Genomic DNA, 16,438 nt, shown 5'->3' on the forward strand with positions numbered 1-16,438 from the left:
AGAACTGTGGAAAACCAACAAGATTATGTAAAAGAGACCTTAAGAGGCCTACAAAACCTAATATTTACCACCTGGCCCTTGTAAATGGATATTTCATTCAAAACAGAATGAAAGTTTTTTGAATACACACTTTTGCCTATGAATTGAATCTGCACTATTAGGAACACAGAATATGTGCTTTTACCTAAGATCTTCCCCATATCTAAACCTCTAAATTTTGCTCATTTGATTTGAAGAATGTTAAGGAAATGGTTTTTTGTTTCTTTTTTCCCCCCACCAGAGCATAAGTGGTTATAATGCTGAAGCAAGCTAATGAGGAGGATTATAGTTAATTTATGTTTAATATTTTACATATTTAAAAAAATAACAATAATGGATGGAGGAAAAAGCAAAATGGAATACATACAGGGGAAAAAAAATGAACCTAAATATATTTCAAAGGAATAGCAAAACTATATTAAGGGCAAAAAAAAAACAAGCAATGTTTGAACACAGCATTTTGACTATATAACCTCAGGCTAAACAAAAAATGAACTATAAACAACTATTATAATTCTAGTTAATAGGTTTGTTTTCACAGACATATGGCTTAGAAATTCTGAAACTACTTTCTGTGTATTTTAGGATTGATCCAACCATAAGTAAATATACTGCAGATAACGGGAACTACTTTTGTCACTGTCAGAGAAAGGAACTATAGGTTTGGAAACAGGAAGGCTAGAATGAACCCTACAGTACTGGACTCTACTGGAGATATCAGGATGAACCCATAGCTTTTAGATAGGCAGATAGGTAAAAAAAAAAACATTAAAAATTGTGTATAGAGGGGAAGGGTACAGCTCAGTGGTAGAGCGTATTCTTAACATGCATGAGGTCCTGGGTTCAATTCCCAGTACCTACATTAAAATAAATAAATAAACTTAGTTACCTTCTCTATCAAAAATCAAAAAAAATTTTTAATGATTTTAAAAATTGTGTATATGTACATATAAGCATGTTCACACATACATAAAATTTCTAGCTCAATCTGCTAGTAGATAACCACTAGAAGAAAGCACGGTTCTTTGGAAAAAAGAGTGATTCCAGAGCTGGGGTGGGAATATCTTATTATACAAGAAAGTGAGTACTCAAAAAATGACAAGCACAGACACACACAAAAAGACAAGCACATGTCAAAAGGACACAGGAGACATCCTGAAGGAGTGCAGACATCAAAAGACCCCAATGAATAAAAAAGAATCCTCGAGTTCATACTGACAATGCATAAATATATAAACGGAGAGAAGGAAAAGCTCTTACAGAATACCAGTAATAAATAAATAAACAAAAGACTTAGAAAACCACCATCTGACAACCATCTTAGTCTGATTTAAGCAAGAACTAACTGGATGCTAAAAAAAAAAAAAAAAAAAAAAGTGAAAGTTTGATGAGTAACAAGCTATACATAGTTTCAAAAATACCCCCCATAAGATACTTGTTACAAAGGGAAAAATAGTAATTTTACAATGGAGAAACTTTGTAGAAAAAAATTAACATTCCAATTAATGGGATAAACAAACACCATGTGCGTCCTAAGAACACAGTATCACTTCTGGATTATTCCTGCCAAAAACACATAACCTGAAACTAATCATGAAGCAACAGCAGACAAATCCATATTGAGGGAATTCTAAAAATAACTGGCCTATTCTCATCAATCATCAAAGGTCATAAAAGATGAAGAATAATAATCAACTGCTCCAATTAAAGGACATTAGCGAGACAAGACAAGTGAACACAAGGTGTAATGCAGGATTTACTCTTTCTATTCAGGACGTTATGGGTACAATGAGTGAAATCTGAAAGAGGTCTGCAGACAACTGCATTATAGCAAAATCAATTTCTTGATTTCGATAATTGTACTATGGTTACACAAGAGAATGTCCTTGTTTTCAGAAAACACAGTTACATTTGGAAGTAAAAGGCATCATTAATTGCAATTTACTCTCCAAATGTTCAGGAAAAAAAGTCTACGTATGTTCATATGCATGTAAAGAAAGAGAATTAAGAAAGCAGATATGATTAAGTAATTAGAAAGAGGAATCAGGATGAAGTGTACACAAAAGTTCTTTATCATTCTTGCAACTTTTCTGTAAATCTAAAGTTGTAAAAATAAAGTTTAAAAAGTGGGAAAAAATAATTTATATTTGGATATTACACCAGCAAAAAGAAGTATGAAAAATCAAGTGATTTACACAGCAGTTAAGAAAGACATCTCAAGGGTCCTTCTAGTCTCAGCTCTAAGGCTTAAGCCGCATTTCCTCAGTAAAATCACAATGGTAGGTCTCGGTTTCCTTGCCTATAAAATGAGGATAGCACCTACCCAACTTTTCTCACAAGTTTATCCTAAAGATCCACAGAAACATAATGGTTGGGAAAGAGGGGCAGAGTACGAAACACCATATATTATAAATCGGCTCACTTTTAACAATGTTTGGTAAATAAAAAGTACTTCAAAATTACACAAGCCAGACAGTTTTTTTTTTTCATCACAGCAAGCAGCTGTTTTAGAAACTAGACATTTGCTATGTTTTTGGTTTGGAAGTTTTTTAACTTTTGCAACATTCTTTTTACCATTTCAGTAAATTCAAATACCTGTATCTTTTTTTAACCATAAAACTTTATTGTATCAAAAATATTACTAAATTAAAGAAAGCCATTAACCAGGACTTTGTCAGTCTTTTTTTTTTTTTTAATTAAGATACAGCTGATATATAACACTGTGTTAGTTTCAAGAGTACTGGTTGATCTTTTAGATACTGTGACCCAGAGTAAAATGACCATTATGTCATTTCCTAAGTTTCCAATATCATAAAATACATGATCCAACCTTTTCATCTTTCATTCACAAACTGCTAAAATTAGCCCTAAAGATTCAAATCAAATTCAGAAAATAAGTGTTTAGAGATGAGAGAGACTGGTACCAAAGTTTTCTCATGTACTTATTAAATCAAGGAAGTTTGTTTTAAAAATAAAAATACTTATTTATTTATCCTCCAAATTCATAATGATTTGGTCACCACATAAAAGTATTTTTTAATCGTTTGTGTGTAGAAACTAATTAATACCTCACTGACAAAAGAAAACATCCTTAAAGCTATAGTCTATAAAAAGTTACGACTCCGGCATGCCAAATGGAGATTTAATACATGATAGGCAAGCTGGTGCAAAATAAAACGAAATAGCTCAACTTACTCTCCCATTGCTGAAAACGTAAGATTACATTCTTGTTTAAGGAAGTCTACTTGCTCAATCTGTATTTTAAACAACAGATGAGCAATCTGGACTCTGTAAAGGCAACATGCTGAGAGCAGACCAGGCAGAACTGAGTCTGGAGAGAATGCTGCAACCAACCCAGGCCCTGGTGAAGAAGCAATCCCAGAGCCAGTAAAGCCTGCCCAGCCTCACTAGCACTGCACACAAATCTAATAAGGGGAACGAAAACGGACTACAAGAACATAAGCTCCAAGAAGATATGCTTTTGCCTGTCTCGTTTACCACGGTACCCAACAGACAGAAAACCGTCTGGTACATGGTAAGCATTCATTAAATACTGGTTAAATGAATGAACAAATGAATGATGGAATAAAATCCTAGGTCTTTCAAACAAAGAATATAAATTATACGAAGTTGCAGAATTATTTTAAAAACAAATTTGGCATACGTTAACTTAATAGCCATAAACGGTCTTTAAAAACATGAACAAATAATCTGTATTCCTCATTGTGACTAAACACAGTAATGTCTAAGTTCCTAATGTGTTTCCTGACCTACAATAGATACCATAACATATTTACATACCCTTCCTTGAGTTTAAAATATGGTGTATCAGAAACTCTGGTAAAGCAGAATTAGAAAGACAAAATAAATGCACAAAATCAAAATCAGAAGACCAAATACATTGCATTTACCATCAAACTTGAGATAGAACTGACAAGATATCAGAGGCTATAGAAACATTTCTCACCAGCATTTATGTCTCATAATAGTAACCCTACCAAAATCTGCTCCTCTATAATTAGAAAAGCAAAAGTTTGATTTAGCTTTTTTTGTTTCTCCACTACTACAGCATAGTATCAATGATCTGTTGTCATCTTATAGTTTGAAGAACTTCCTCAAAATACAAGATGTATTTTATTTCCAAACATCAAATTTAGAGATATGCAACTTACTCATATTAAATAATATTTCTTCTACAAAAATTACATGGAGCAGAATTTAAGTAAATACAAGAGTTTAGATATGATTCATGTTCACTACTAAGCACAATAACTTTTTTTCACTTAACCTATTTTTGTGAAGAAATTCAACTTATTCCCTACATGTTCTCTTTTAAGATTACTAACATATTCTAAGTGACAAACTTTATTCTAATTTCCAAGTACTTCCCGTACAATCAAGACATCATTTCACTACCAACTTAAGCCTAATTATTTTCCCAAGGGCCTGCCTTATGTGGGTTATAATCATCTTACTATGCTTCTTGTGTCCATGCTGCTGGAAAAGCAGTCTGTACAAGCAGGAGTAGAGGCACAATCCTGAGAGAGAGGAGCAGAGAAAGATGTTGAGAAAATAAAACCATATAAAATGAGCTCACGTAAGAGTTCAGGAGCTCAGCCAGTGTTCAAGGTCAAGGTTGATTATATTCTCTCATAACATTATGACTTAGAAGTTGTCCAATAACAGCAAAACTGGCCCTAGAAAGAGATATCTAAAATTCCATGTACAAGTAGCAGTATCAGCACTAATTCTAAGCCAACTATACTCCTAAAAAAAAGGAGCAAATGATCATGAAATATTTAGAAGACTGGGGAATACGGATGTCCCCTCAATGTTGATCAAAATTACCATAACAAACTCAATGCTAGCCTAGAATAAAATGATTGAAATATATATATGTATAAATATATATATCTTGTGAATTTCAATGCTGCCAAAAATTTTTATATTTAATCTTGAATGATTAAGACTAAAACATTCTGAAATTATACAGTCCCCAAAATGATTACTATCAGTCTCAATTATCCTTGTATTCTAATTTTTTACATATTAGTTAAAAACAACTTTTACCATATGTTGTTTTAAAATGAAAAATAAAGCAAAAAAGATTTGAAAATACTATAATTATAATATAAAACTTAGGATGGATTTAAACTGGAACTTTCAATGGAATAGTCCCTTCCCTACTCTCCCCTTAGTAAGAAGTGATAACCATAAACAAACCAGAGTTTTGATTTAAAATTTCTCACTTAATTTCCTATACTCCTACAGTGCCATAAAATGACCTTCAAAATAATGCTTATACATACTAAGTCCTCCTAAATATTAACTTTTACTTAATCAAAGAATCCTCCAACTAACAGGGAATCTAAATACCATCTCAGAACAGTCATTTATTTTACAGAGGAGAAAACCATCGTCCAGAAACTTTACCTGCCTTGGTCCAGGTCATTCAGCTACCTAGTATATCATTCATCCACCCATTCAAGAAATCTTTATTTTGCATATACTATGTCCTAAGGCACTATGCTATGAATCAAGGATATGAAGCAATGAAGTATGTGGCCGCTGCCCTCATGAAACTTATAATCTGGTGGGAAAGACTACTGCTAATTACTTAAAAATGTAGCAATCACCAGAAGGAAAAACACAGAATGTTTAAACACAGCTTAACAGGGGACCTAAATTAGTGATTCTCAACCATGGTCAATTTTGCTCCCCCCACCCCCGACATTTGGTAGTATCGGGAGACATTTCTGGTTGTCACAATAGGGGCATCTAGTGAACAGAGGTCATGGTTGCCACTAAACATCCTGTAATGCACAGGACAGATCCTCACAGCAAATAATTACCCAGCCCAAAATACCAACAGTGCCCAGGCTGAGAAACCCCGATCTAAACCACTGGGTCAGGGAGGGTTCCTTCCTTTATAACACAAAGACTGCTACATCTTTAAGGGATTTTCACAAAGTAGAAACAAAAAAGACAGTCTAATCGTTACAATTAAGCAAAACTCCCACTGGAAAGTTACAACAGGAGAGAATAAGGAGAGACAGATTCCCTGATACATGAAAATGAAAGAAAATTCCCTGAAAATGAAAGAAAAATGCAATGTTTTATAGATGCTTCACATAAATTCCCTTTCCTGAACCACAAAGGTTAAATATAAAAATAAATTTCATATGCTTTTGTGATTCCTGCTACCTTTCCGACCGTTCTCTTCCAAACCATATCTACTACTAGACATCAGTGGGAAGATTATAAAACTTTCTGTAGTCAGGCAAATAAACACTCTGGATACAAAATTGGAATGGAATAAAATAAAGACAGGATTTCACTTCTGATGTGAAAGATACAGCACAGAAGAAAATGCACTAGGTGTTAAAGCGACTGGAAAAGTCTGCATTCTGAAACAGTTTAAAGAGTAAGCCATCTAACTAACCAAAGGATCCTAAGGACAAAAAACACTAAAAATTTAGATATCCTCGAGATGAGTAAAGAATTTATGAATCAAGGTAAATCCTAAAATTTAACTGCAATCATTTTTCTAACATATGTATAACAGATTCTTAGATTTTTCCACGTAAGAGTTCCTATATTACTAAAGGCCCTCTCCAGTTCACTTAGAATTGTCTAAGAAAAGGGTCAGGTACTGCTATTCTTTTTTTTCTTTTCAAAACCCAAAATCCTACCATAATGACCTCCATACAGTGGCATTCTTAAGGCCAGAGTAAAGACATGCAGCTCACATAAAACGGCTGCACTCCCGTACTCAACTGCGACTCTAAAGCACTCCACAGATTTAAACAGGTCGATATGAGACACTTGCCACTGAGGCGAGAACACTAAACCATCACAACAAGTAAATGCCACCAGCTGTGAGCAGCAGCAACTACAATGCCTTGTAATGATAATAATTCTTCTAGAATTAACTGCTCAGGTCAAGCAATGACCCTTAGGGAATCTTATACTCCAGTCTGGACAAATTTCACTATTTCAGAACTGACATTAGTGGTCAAGGGATTAACTTTCATCACAACGCTGATGATTACCTGGAAATTACAGTTTTCCCACAAAACTAGCATGGTGGGCACGTAAATACCAATTCTTGAGCCTCAATCTCATTTAACTCATGATAATTAAGGGGAATTTACCACATAAAGGATCTTCTGACAGGAATCTGAACATGGGGTGGGGAGGTCAAAAAGCCCCTTGAGAAATGGGGAGGCCCATGGGGCAGAAGGACATTCCATCCATGACATATACATATCCTGCATGAGGTCTCACATTCTCATACTAAAACTTATCTACAGTTTGGAAACTAAAAACATATTCTTAACTTTAAAACTTCTGCCACATTCCTGTTTTCAAGCCAATGTTGGCTTGTTTGTTGTTATTGCTGGTTTGGGGGGGGGGTTGAGGGGGCGGAGAACCAGAGCCTTGAAACACATGAGAATTACCAAGTCATAAAAGCTAAGCATTTCATATTTTAAATACTATGCTTAGAGCTATATTTTGGTGCCGTATAAAGTAAATGGAATTTCTTGACAATTCAAAGTTTCAAAGATAACTTTAAATTTGGCACAGAAGGTTCTTTTGGGCTCAGCCCAAAGATAAACGCCTTTAAAAGCCAAATTCACTATAAGTAAACATTCTAAACATTCTTTCTCCTAACGTCATAACTCAGATACTTTTTATTTCTGCAACAAGGATTCTGTAAGGATTATTTTTATAATCATGCAACACATGATTTAATGGAAAAACATTATTATTGAACTATTTCCTCATTATATACTTATTGAGAAAACAAATTTTACTACATCAGCAAACATTATATTCACAGAAAACATATTCAAAAATCAGGGAAAAAACCTAACAGGATTATGTATTTTGTGTTTACACCAAACAAAAAAAAAAAAAAAAAAAAAAAAGGTGTATTGTTATATTCTTCTGAATCTTCTTCAAATGTATTTCCCTTCCTCAACTCTTGTGACTCAGTACTGCTACTATTTTTAAATCAATCCCATTTTTCAAACATGGTGAAGTTTGGGCATATTAGTAAACAAAGGAGTTAAAAGATGTTTTAAGTTCTTTGAAATCCATAAGCGGAAAGGGGAGAGTGCTACACACACTAAAAATGGGAGTATCACTACAAATTCCAAGTTCCTGTAAAGATTAGAGAAAAGAGGTGAAACATCAATCTAACCATGTAGATGTTAGGCCCCTTATCCTTCATGTCAATACTAAAATGAAAAATTGTAACGTTTCTACTCTACTGTGTTTTATTACGACCAACCATAGGGTACCAAAGACTTGTTTATATCTATCATACAGGGATGGCTGGGAATGGAGGACGAAATATATTAGGCACCCTCAAGATAAACAGGAAAGACATCCATCAAAAAAAGGTGGGGTAAATCAAATAACTGCAAGGAAGAGGATTTTTTTTAATAATTAAAAAAAAAAACTTTTAACAGTGTATTAGTGATGTAGCACTACATGTAACAAATAAAAAGGCTACATGGAGCTGGTCCCCCGCCCCGCCCCCCCCCCGCTGAGTTGTGAAACTATTAGCAATAAATTGGAACATACAGTATCCTTACTTCTTATTCCACATTTTAAGGACAATAGAGTATTGAAGGGTGGAACCAAATTTTATAATCTGACCCAAATTATCAGCTATAAATTCATAAAATGGAAAAGATTCCCAAGCCTACTGCTCTAATTTGTATCAAAAAGCAGTAAAAAAAAAAAAAAAAAAGAAAGAAAGAAAAAGAAAATACAATATTCAAAAAGAAAATCCTTTAAAAAAAAAAAAAGTGCTTGCTTTCATATAACCGTGTCACTGCTCTCTACTCTAATATGGATAGTCTAATTCACATGAATGTTATCTAATTTTTAGCCTCTTTGGTAAGCTTCCCAAACGCCAATTCTAGAAACAGAGAGCGAGAGAAGGGGGGAGGGGAAGGAAAACAAATAAAATTGTAAAATAGCTCTTTAAAGTATTGCCCTGTTCAGATTATCACAGCAATAATACTTTAAAAGGTGCAAAGTTAAAATTCTGTTAATTATACCACTGAATAGTATCAGCACTTCCACATCAAAAGGTCATACAATTTATGCTACTCTAGTTAATATCACATTAAAATATTTTTCTCTAAGGCTTACAGGTAAGGCTAATTCTGGTTGTGTAGATATGCACTTGCTATGTTTGTTTAACGTTAGCACTAAGGTCTATTCAAGTCGGAGTTTTGAAAGATTTTTATTGCATCGAAACCTGTCCCCCTTCAGACTAGGAAACGCAATAAAATAGTGAAAACTGGACAGTTGCTTGTTAAAAATCTAGTCTTATAAATGATATGTGAATGAGCCCGTGGGAAATGCTTCCACAGCATCTTCCTTCTCTCCAAGCACAGCTCTCCCTGCCATTTGTGCCTTTATGTCGTGATGATAAGAGGGGGGAGTGAGAATAGCAGAAACTGCAGAATAAACTCGCCTCCCGATCAACCATCCTCTTAGCGTAAGTCCCCAGGTGGGAGATTACCTAGCAATATCCCAGTTATAAACAAACACTACGTGCAGTGTAATCACGGAGCACCCCTCTAGGTGCTCTTCCTGCACTACCCCAATCAGTGCCTGCCTCATTAAGGACCCGGGGAAGGCCTGGGCAGTGATGTCCGGCCTCCAGTTAAAATCCCGCAGGCCCAGGAAAGAGGTGGGCGGGCCAGGCCTCGGCGGAACTGACCCGGAGACCTGCCGGGAGCCTCCGGGGGAGGGCCCAACCGAGCCTTCCCTCCCACCCCGCAGCCATTCAGTAGGGTGCTGGAGACACCGGAACCTCCCTCCGCCCCGGGCCGGCCCTCCCCCAGCCCTCCCCCCGGAATCGGGGGAGGGGCGCCGGGGCAGAGAAACACCCCTCCCCCACGGGCACCGCTAGGCCGCCGCTCGCCCCACCCTGGAAAGCCCGGACGGGCCCGTGCCCACCCTCCTCGCCGTGGCCTCGTCGCGGGTGGGGGGAGTGGGGGCAGGAGGGGCGGCTAGGCTGCAATACCAACCTCGCTGTTGAAGGTTTTCACGGCCTCCATGTTGTCGGTGCGGAGGTCCGGAGCCCGGCGGCGGAAGAGGCGGCGGCCACTGCACTGGGTGGGGAGAGCGACACGGGGGCGGCGGCGCGGCCGCAAGGACGGGGCGCCGGCGGGAGACCGAGCCGCGGCGACCCCGGGCCGGAGGGGAAGGACAGGCACTGGCGGGGAAGGGCTCCCTCAGGGGCGGCGAGGCCCCGGCATGGCCGCTAGGGCGGGCGCAGCGCCGGTCCGGGGAACAGAGGCTGCCGGGGCGGGTCGGCAGCGCGGGGGAGGGGCTGGGCCGCGGCGCCTTCTCTTCTCCGCCCCGCTCGGTCTCGGGCCTCCACCCTCTAGCCCGGTCCCCTACTCTCTCCACCCCCTTCTTCCTCTTCCTCCGACAGGCTCCTGCTTCACCTCCCCGCCGCTCGGGCCGCAGGGACGAGCAGCGCACGGCGAAGACGGAGGAGGAAGCGCTGGCAGCAGCGGCTGCGGCATCCAATATGGCGGACACGAGTCGGGCCGCGCAGCTCGGAGATCCGCGGCGCCGGCCAGCGCGCCCCCTGGCGACTGGACCGCGCGGGCCCGGGCGGCCGCGCGGAACCATCGAGCGCGCGCCGGCCAGAGCGTCGCCGCCCAGAGGCCCCGCTCCGCTCGGCCCGGGCCCCCCGCGCTTCGCCCCCTCCCCGCGTCCGGCCGCGGCGGGAGCGAGCGCTGCTGTCGGGCGGACCGCTCTGGGGGGGGGGGGGGGCACTGCCAAGCACTTCCCTCTGAAAAACCCAAACGGCCCCACAAAGCGGCCCGTTTGCGCGATAATATCCACGTTTCCATGAATGTTCTTTCCTTGTGGATTGGCCCTTTTCCACGAGGTTTAGTTGCTTTTCAGAACTTTACTGGACAGTGGCCTAAAGGTTAACAGCCGGAAAAGTTCCTACTCAGCCACTTTCTTATTAACTATGTGCCCGAGCATTTTCATAGCGTTGGGAGAAAACGTTAGAAACAAAAGCCCGGATCCGGGTGGGGGCAGGGGGACGAGGGAAGCACGCTTGCAGCCAGCAAGCAGCTCAGTGCAGGAAATGCACGCTGCATAAATCCCGGGGGACTGGCGTGGGCCAGACAATGAGTGCATTTTTCTGCACGGCGGGAAGCGGGTGCCCAGAACGCACAAGATTTGCATAGGTGGAAGGGAACGCATCATTTACGGAAGATGAATTCTAAAGGAATTTTGCCCTAGGTTGTTTTGAGTGTGAATACAATACTCTTACATGATGCAGGAGATGCTGCTAGCAAAATGCCTTCTCTCACTTTGTGCATATACCAAATAGCCCAAAAAATTAAATTAAAAGCGAACATTTTAAGTTGAAAGTTAGGGGTGTTATCACTGAACCCCAATCATTGCTGTCCTCTTGCTGAGAGTCAGTTTTCATCAATCGCTTCTCCTAAGTTTGCTCAAAGGAAACGGAGGAAGTTGACGGCAGAATTTTACTCAGGAGGATCGTTGGAAGCAAGGTACTTCTGCAAGAGCTGAGCCCAGAGCTTTGAGAAATTGGGGAAGGCAGGCCCTTCTTGACATTTTAGAGTATACTTCGTTGACAGCTTTAACGTGGGGGCCGGTTACTTAGAAAGTAAAAGGGGTAACTTCTTCAATAAGAGCTTGTATTTCCACCTTCAAAACTCAAATGCTGTCACAAAGTTCTCCATCTCCTTTGGCCTCCCATCCTCATAGGCCAAGCCATTATCTCTTGCCAACAATCTCAGTAGCCTCTTATCTGGTCCTCCGCTTATCTCCTATAATCCATTCTCTAGACTATAGCCATAGGGATTTTTTTTTTTAAGACAGAAATCAGATCAGTTCACTCCCTTGCTTAAATCTTTTTAGAACTTTCCCTTTGCACATCAGATGTTACCTTAACCTCTTACCATAGCCTGAAGGCCCTACCTATCCCAGCTCACGCTGCCTTCTCTTTGCGCTCTTTCCTCTGGCCACACTGGTCTTCTCTGTTCCTTGACAACACTGAGCGCTTCCTACCTGGGACACTTGGGGGCCTCTGCCCTCAGTGAGGTGCTGCTGTTCTTTGCTAACTAACTCCATCCTTTCCTCCTGCAAGAGGTCTCCCCTAATCAGCCCACCTACAGTAGCATGCTGTGACTGGCGTGAGAACCCGCTCAGCTCTGGTCATGCCAGAGTCTATTGCTCAGCAGTCCCGGCTCTGGCATATGAGGGACTATTTATTGTTTTTCACTAATGAACGTTGACTGAATTACTTAGGCCTGAGAGGTTAAGCTGCAGTACAAGCTAAAAAGAATTAAATCAGTTAACACGTTACAGGACTTGATTTCATAAAGCTTCCACACCCAGAAAGACTGCAGAAGGCATACTTTGATCAAGGGAAGGAAGAGGGGAAAAAAATCAGAGGATAACCTAAGCACATGCTCAGTGAGAAGGAGGTAAAGCTACGGAAATGTTAGAGGGAGTAAGGGGAAGCCTGGAGGCCCAGTGCAATGACTAAATACAGTTCATGCACAACTACACGTGTTTCTACTCTGTGAGAATGTCAGTGCGCATGCCTGACATGTATGTAGTTGATGTATGTACGTCTGTTAGGATTCCAGTTCCCACCGTAACAAACCATCTCGAGCTAGCTTAAGCATTACAGAATTCACTGCTAGAATGCAGATTTTTCTCCTTCAACCCAAAGTCAGGGATGCAGATGGGCCTAAGGAAGGAACCTGAGCTAGAATACAGACAGCCTAAAGCAGCCTAGTCTCTGCTTACTTGCTTGAGTTTTCTCTCTGTCACTTTATCCAACTCCCTGTTTTACATACTGGGATATGACTATTGCTCCTGCTTTTATAGTTCTAGACACCAGGAGGACCTGACTGACTACCTCTCCCTCTCTGTTCCAGATTCCTTCAGGGAAAACTTGGGATTTGATTCACCCAGCTTGGATTAGGTGACCATCTCCAAGAAACTTAAGACCAAAAATTCATATTCTGAAGAAGCTTGATCTGGGCAAGAGTGGGCAAGGGAATTGCAGCCACTGGAAAAGATAATATAAATTATAAAAGTCATATTCCAGAATTCATGGCATTCTCTTCTGAATGTGGTTATCATTGGCCTTTCCTCTAGGACTTAATTATTTCTGAGAGTAACTCATAGGCTCTAATTCAGCTGTAACCAAGTGGTCAGGGTCAAAAACAGTCCAGAATAGGGAGGAGGGTATAGCTCAATGGGAGAGAGCATGCTTAGTAAGACAAGGTTCTGGGTTCAATACCTAGTACCTCCACTACAACAAATAGATAAATAAACCTATTTACCCCCCCCCCCCAATTAATTAAAAAAAAAAAAAAAGTCCGGAGTTAGCACTTAACATAGAACTTTTTGAGATCGTGGAAATATTCCGTATCTGTGATGCCCAATTCAGTAGTACTAGCTCCATGTGACTGTTGTGCACGTGAGATTGCTAGTGCAACTGAGGAGATAAATTTTTAATTTTATTTTATTCTAACTGAGTCAAGTTTAGGTGTATGCTAGTCACCACATTGGAAAGCAGGGGTCTAGCTGGAGAGGACTTACTCCCACCAATAGGGCACATTCTTGATAAAGGGAGTCATGAGGTGGCAGTAAGCAAAAAACAATTATCAGCTATCAGAAATAATGATATGTGTATACAAGTTATTTTTAAACTGAGCAAAACTAGAGTATTGTCTAAACTTTCCATTCAATAGAAAAAATGACAACTTGAGATTCCTCTGGAAACACTTCTGGAATAACTTAGTAAATTAGAGCATAGAAACAAAATGAAATATTACATAGCCAATAAAAATGATAAGACTATGGGAAACTGTAGGATGGCTCCTCAAAAGTCAAACAAAATTATTGCATGAGCCAGCAATTCTGCTTCTGGTATTCACCCAAAAGAACTGAAAGCAAGGACTTGAACAGGGATCTGTACACTCATGTTCATAGCAGCACTTACACGATAACTAAAAAGTGGTGGCAACCCGAGTGTCCATTGACAGGTGAGTGGACAAACAAAACCAAATGGGGGATATGCATACAATAGAATATTCATCCTTAAAATGGAAGGAAATTCAGAAACACGCTACAACATGGATGAAACTTGAAGACATTATACTAAGCGACATGTCAGTCGCAAAAAGACAAATAGTGTATGACTCCACTTATATGAGGTACCTAGAATAGTCAAATTCATAAAGACAGGAAGTAGAATAGTGGTTGCCAGGGGAGGAAAGTAGGGGGAATGGGGAGTTAATGTTTAATGGGCATAGAGTTCATTTTCAGAAGATGAAAAGGTTCTGGAAATGAATGGTGGTGATGGTTGCACAACAATGTGAAGGTACTCAGTACACTTAAAAATAGTTAAAATGGTAAATATTATGTTATATACATTTAATCACAATTTTTAAAAATATTTTTAATGGTTAGAATAAGACTAGAAATACAAGAAAGGGGAAATGCATGTTAGATTATTAAGTACAGAGGAGTACAAAACAAACTGTTAATGTATGTTAGTTCTAAGAGAATGTATGCAACGATTAAAAATTATATAAAAAATCAAGATAATTATATTAGGGTGTTGGGATTGTGAGGGGTTTTTTAAAATTTTTTTTGCCCCTTTTCAATAATTTGGTAATTTTATATTTTATTATTTTAAATGGGCACAATGTAACTCACCAAACTTGATATTGAAACTAAGTGTATTTCCTGAGAGAATCATAAGATGTTAAAGATACAAAGTAAACACTTACTTCTGCCAGCTTCCCTTAAATTAAGTAGGAACTTTCAATTTGGCAGGTATGTTTTGTTGTCTGTTAAAGAAGTGGTTCTTTACATGGCTGACGATGAAATAGCATACATTATTGTTAGCAGTAGCAGTGGTCAAAGATTTTTAAAAAATCCCTAAATTTCCAGGCTTTATAGTTTAACTATTGATTTAAAGTTAACCATTTGCCCCCCAGTGAATAAACCAACATGTTCATGTCTTTGTTCTTCCCAATGAATCTTTCTTACTTTGAACACACACACACTCCTGATCCAAATTATCTGCCCAACCCACAGATGCAACCTTCCATTGTTCCTTTCCAAATGGACACCAACCCAAACTGCTTGTAAGAAAGAGATGTTTTGCCTACCTTATAACCGTATGCAGCTGTTGTGACATTTCACAACAGAGATTGTTCTGACTCTACAAATTCTCATTCATTTCAGGTCATTGAAAAAGAGACCAAATTATTTTGTTGCTATAGAATGAGAGAAGACTCAGGGTGTGATGAAAGAGGTTATATCCCCCAAAAGGCAACTCCTTGTGTCCCTCGATTCGGTCTGACTTTCTGATACAAACAAACACCTGTTATAAATTGAGGACACCAGGATATGTGGCATCAAGGTGGCTGTCTAAATAAGGCCTCACGGGGTTACAATATCTTGTGACCACTGTGTTCCTCATATGTTGGTAGATTAATAACTTAATTCATCCAGAGTAGATCAGAGCCTCATAGACAAACAGTGATAACCAAACACAAGACACTGATATATGACCCCCAGAATGCAAGTGTATTAACTTATTATGTCATATATCTCATTCAAGTGACTGGAATTCTTTGTCTCAGAACGAAGTCTTCTACATCAATGTTCTGGGGAAATAAAACTAATAATCCGATGGTTGCTTTGAATTATTAAATTGTAAAAAGAAACTCTTTTTGACATTGTGTAAGTTTGATGTGCATAATGTGTTGTTGTAATACATTTATGTATTGCAGTATGATTACAACCATAGCATTGGCTAATACCTATATCATACTACATTATTATTTCTTTCTGTGGTGAAAAAAATTAAGTTCTAGTCTCTCAACAACTTTGAAGTTTACAATACAGTATTGTTGACTATAATCATTATGCTGTGTATCAGATCTCCAGACATTTATCTACTAATTGCAAGTTTCTGCCCTTGAACAACATCTCTCCAAATCCCACCACCCCCACCCCCACCCCCAGCCCCTGGCAACTAACTATTCTACTCTCTGCTTCTACAAGTTCAGGTTTTTTTAGATTCCACATGTAGGTGATAGCATATACTATTTGCCTTTCTAAGTCTGACTTATTTCTATTATCATAATGCCCTCAAGATCCATGCATGTTGCAAATGGCAGGGCTTCCTTCTTTCCCATGGCTGAATAATATTCCATTGTATATATGTCACATCTTCTTTATCTGTTCATCCATTGACAGACAGGTTGTTTCCATATCTTGGCTATCGTAAATAATGCTTCAGTAAACATGGGAGCGCAGATATCTTTTCTATAAAAAGGAACTT

At 39.2% G+C, this 16,438-nt stretch overlaps 1 protein-coding gene and 1 long non-coding RNA gene across 13 annotated transcripts in view; one reads left to right on the forward strand and one right to left on the reverse strand.

The window, feature by feature from the left end:
• Positions 1-10,613, reverse strand: part of SCAF8 (SR-related CTD associated factor 8) — a 196,520-nt gene extending 185,907 nt beyond the window's left edge. For 10 of the 12 annotated variants that reach the window (XM_074368120.1, XM_074368118.1, XM_074368117.1 and 7 more), the window contains exons 1-2: positions 10,095-10,465; positions 4,515-4,577 (exon numbers count right to left, since the gene is read on the reverse strand). In XM_074368120.1, the coding sequence (XP_074224221.1) occupies positions 4,515-4,577; positions 10,095-10,124 (93 nt within the window). In that variant the 5' untranslated portion in view covers positions 10,125-10,465. Of the gene's footprint in view, positions 1-4,514; positions 4,578-10,094; positions 10,466-10,517 lie in introns of those variants that run through there. The other 2 variants (XM_074368124.1, XM_074368123.1) reach the window with 2 other exon arrangements.
• Positions 10,614-10,775: 162 nt separating this feature from the next.
• LOC141578332 (uncharacterized) lies at positions 10,776-13,184 on the forward strand. The gene is made up of 2 exons (XR_012508529.1): positions 10,776-11,609; positions 13,008-13,184. It is a non-coding gene; the product is annotated as an uncharacterized LOC141578332 (long non-coding RNA).
• Positions 13,185-16,438: the final 3,254 nt, after the last annotated feature.

Source organism: Camelus bactrianus, chromosome 8, assembly GCF_048773025.1.
Source record: "Camelus bactrianus isolate YW-2024 breed Bactrian camel chromosome 8, ASM4877302v1, whole genome shotgun sequence".
NCBI classification, from domain to species: Eukaryota; Metazoa; Chordata; class Mammalia; order Artiodactyla; family Camelidae; genus Camelus; species Camelus bactrianus.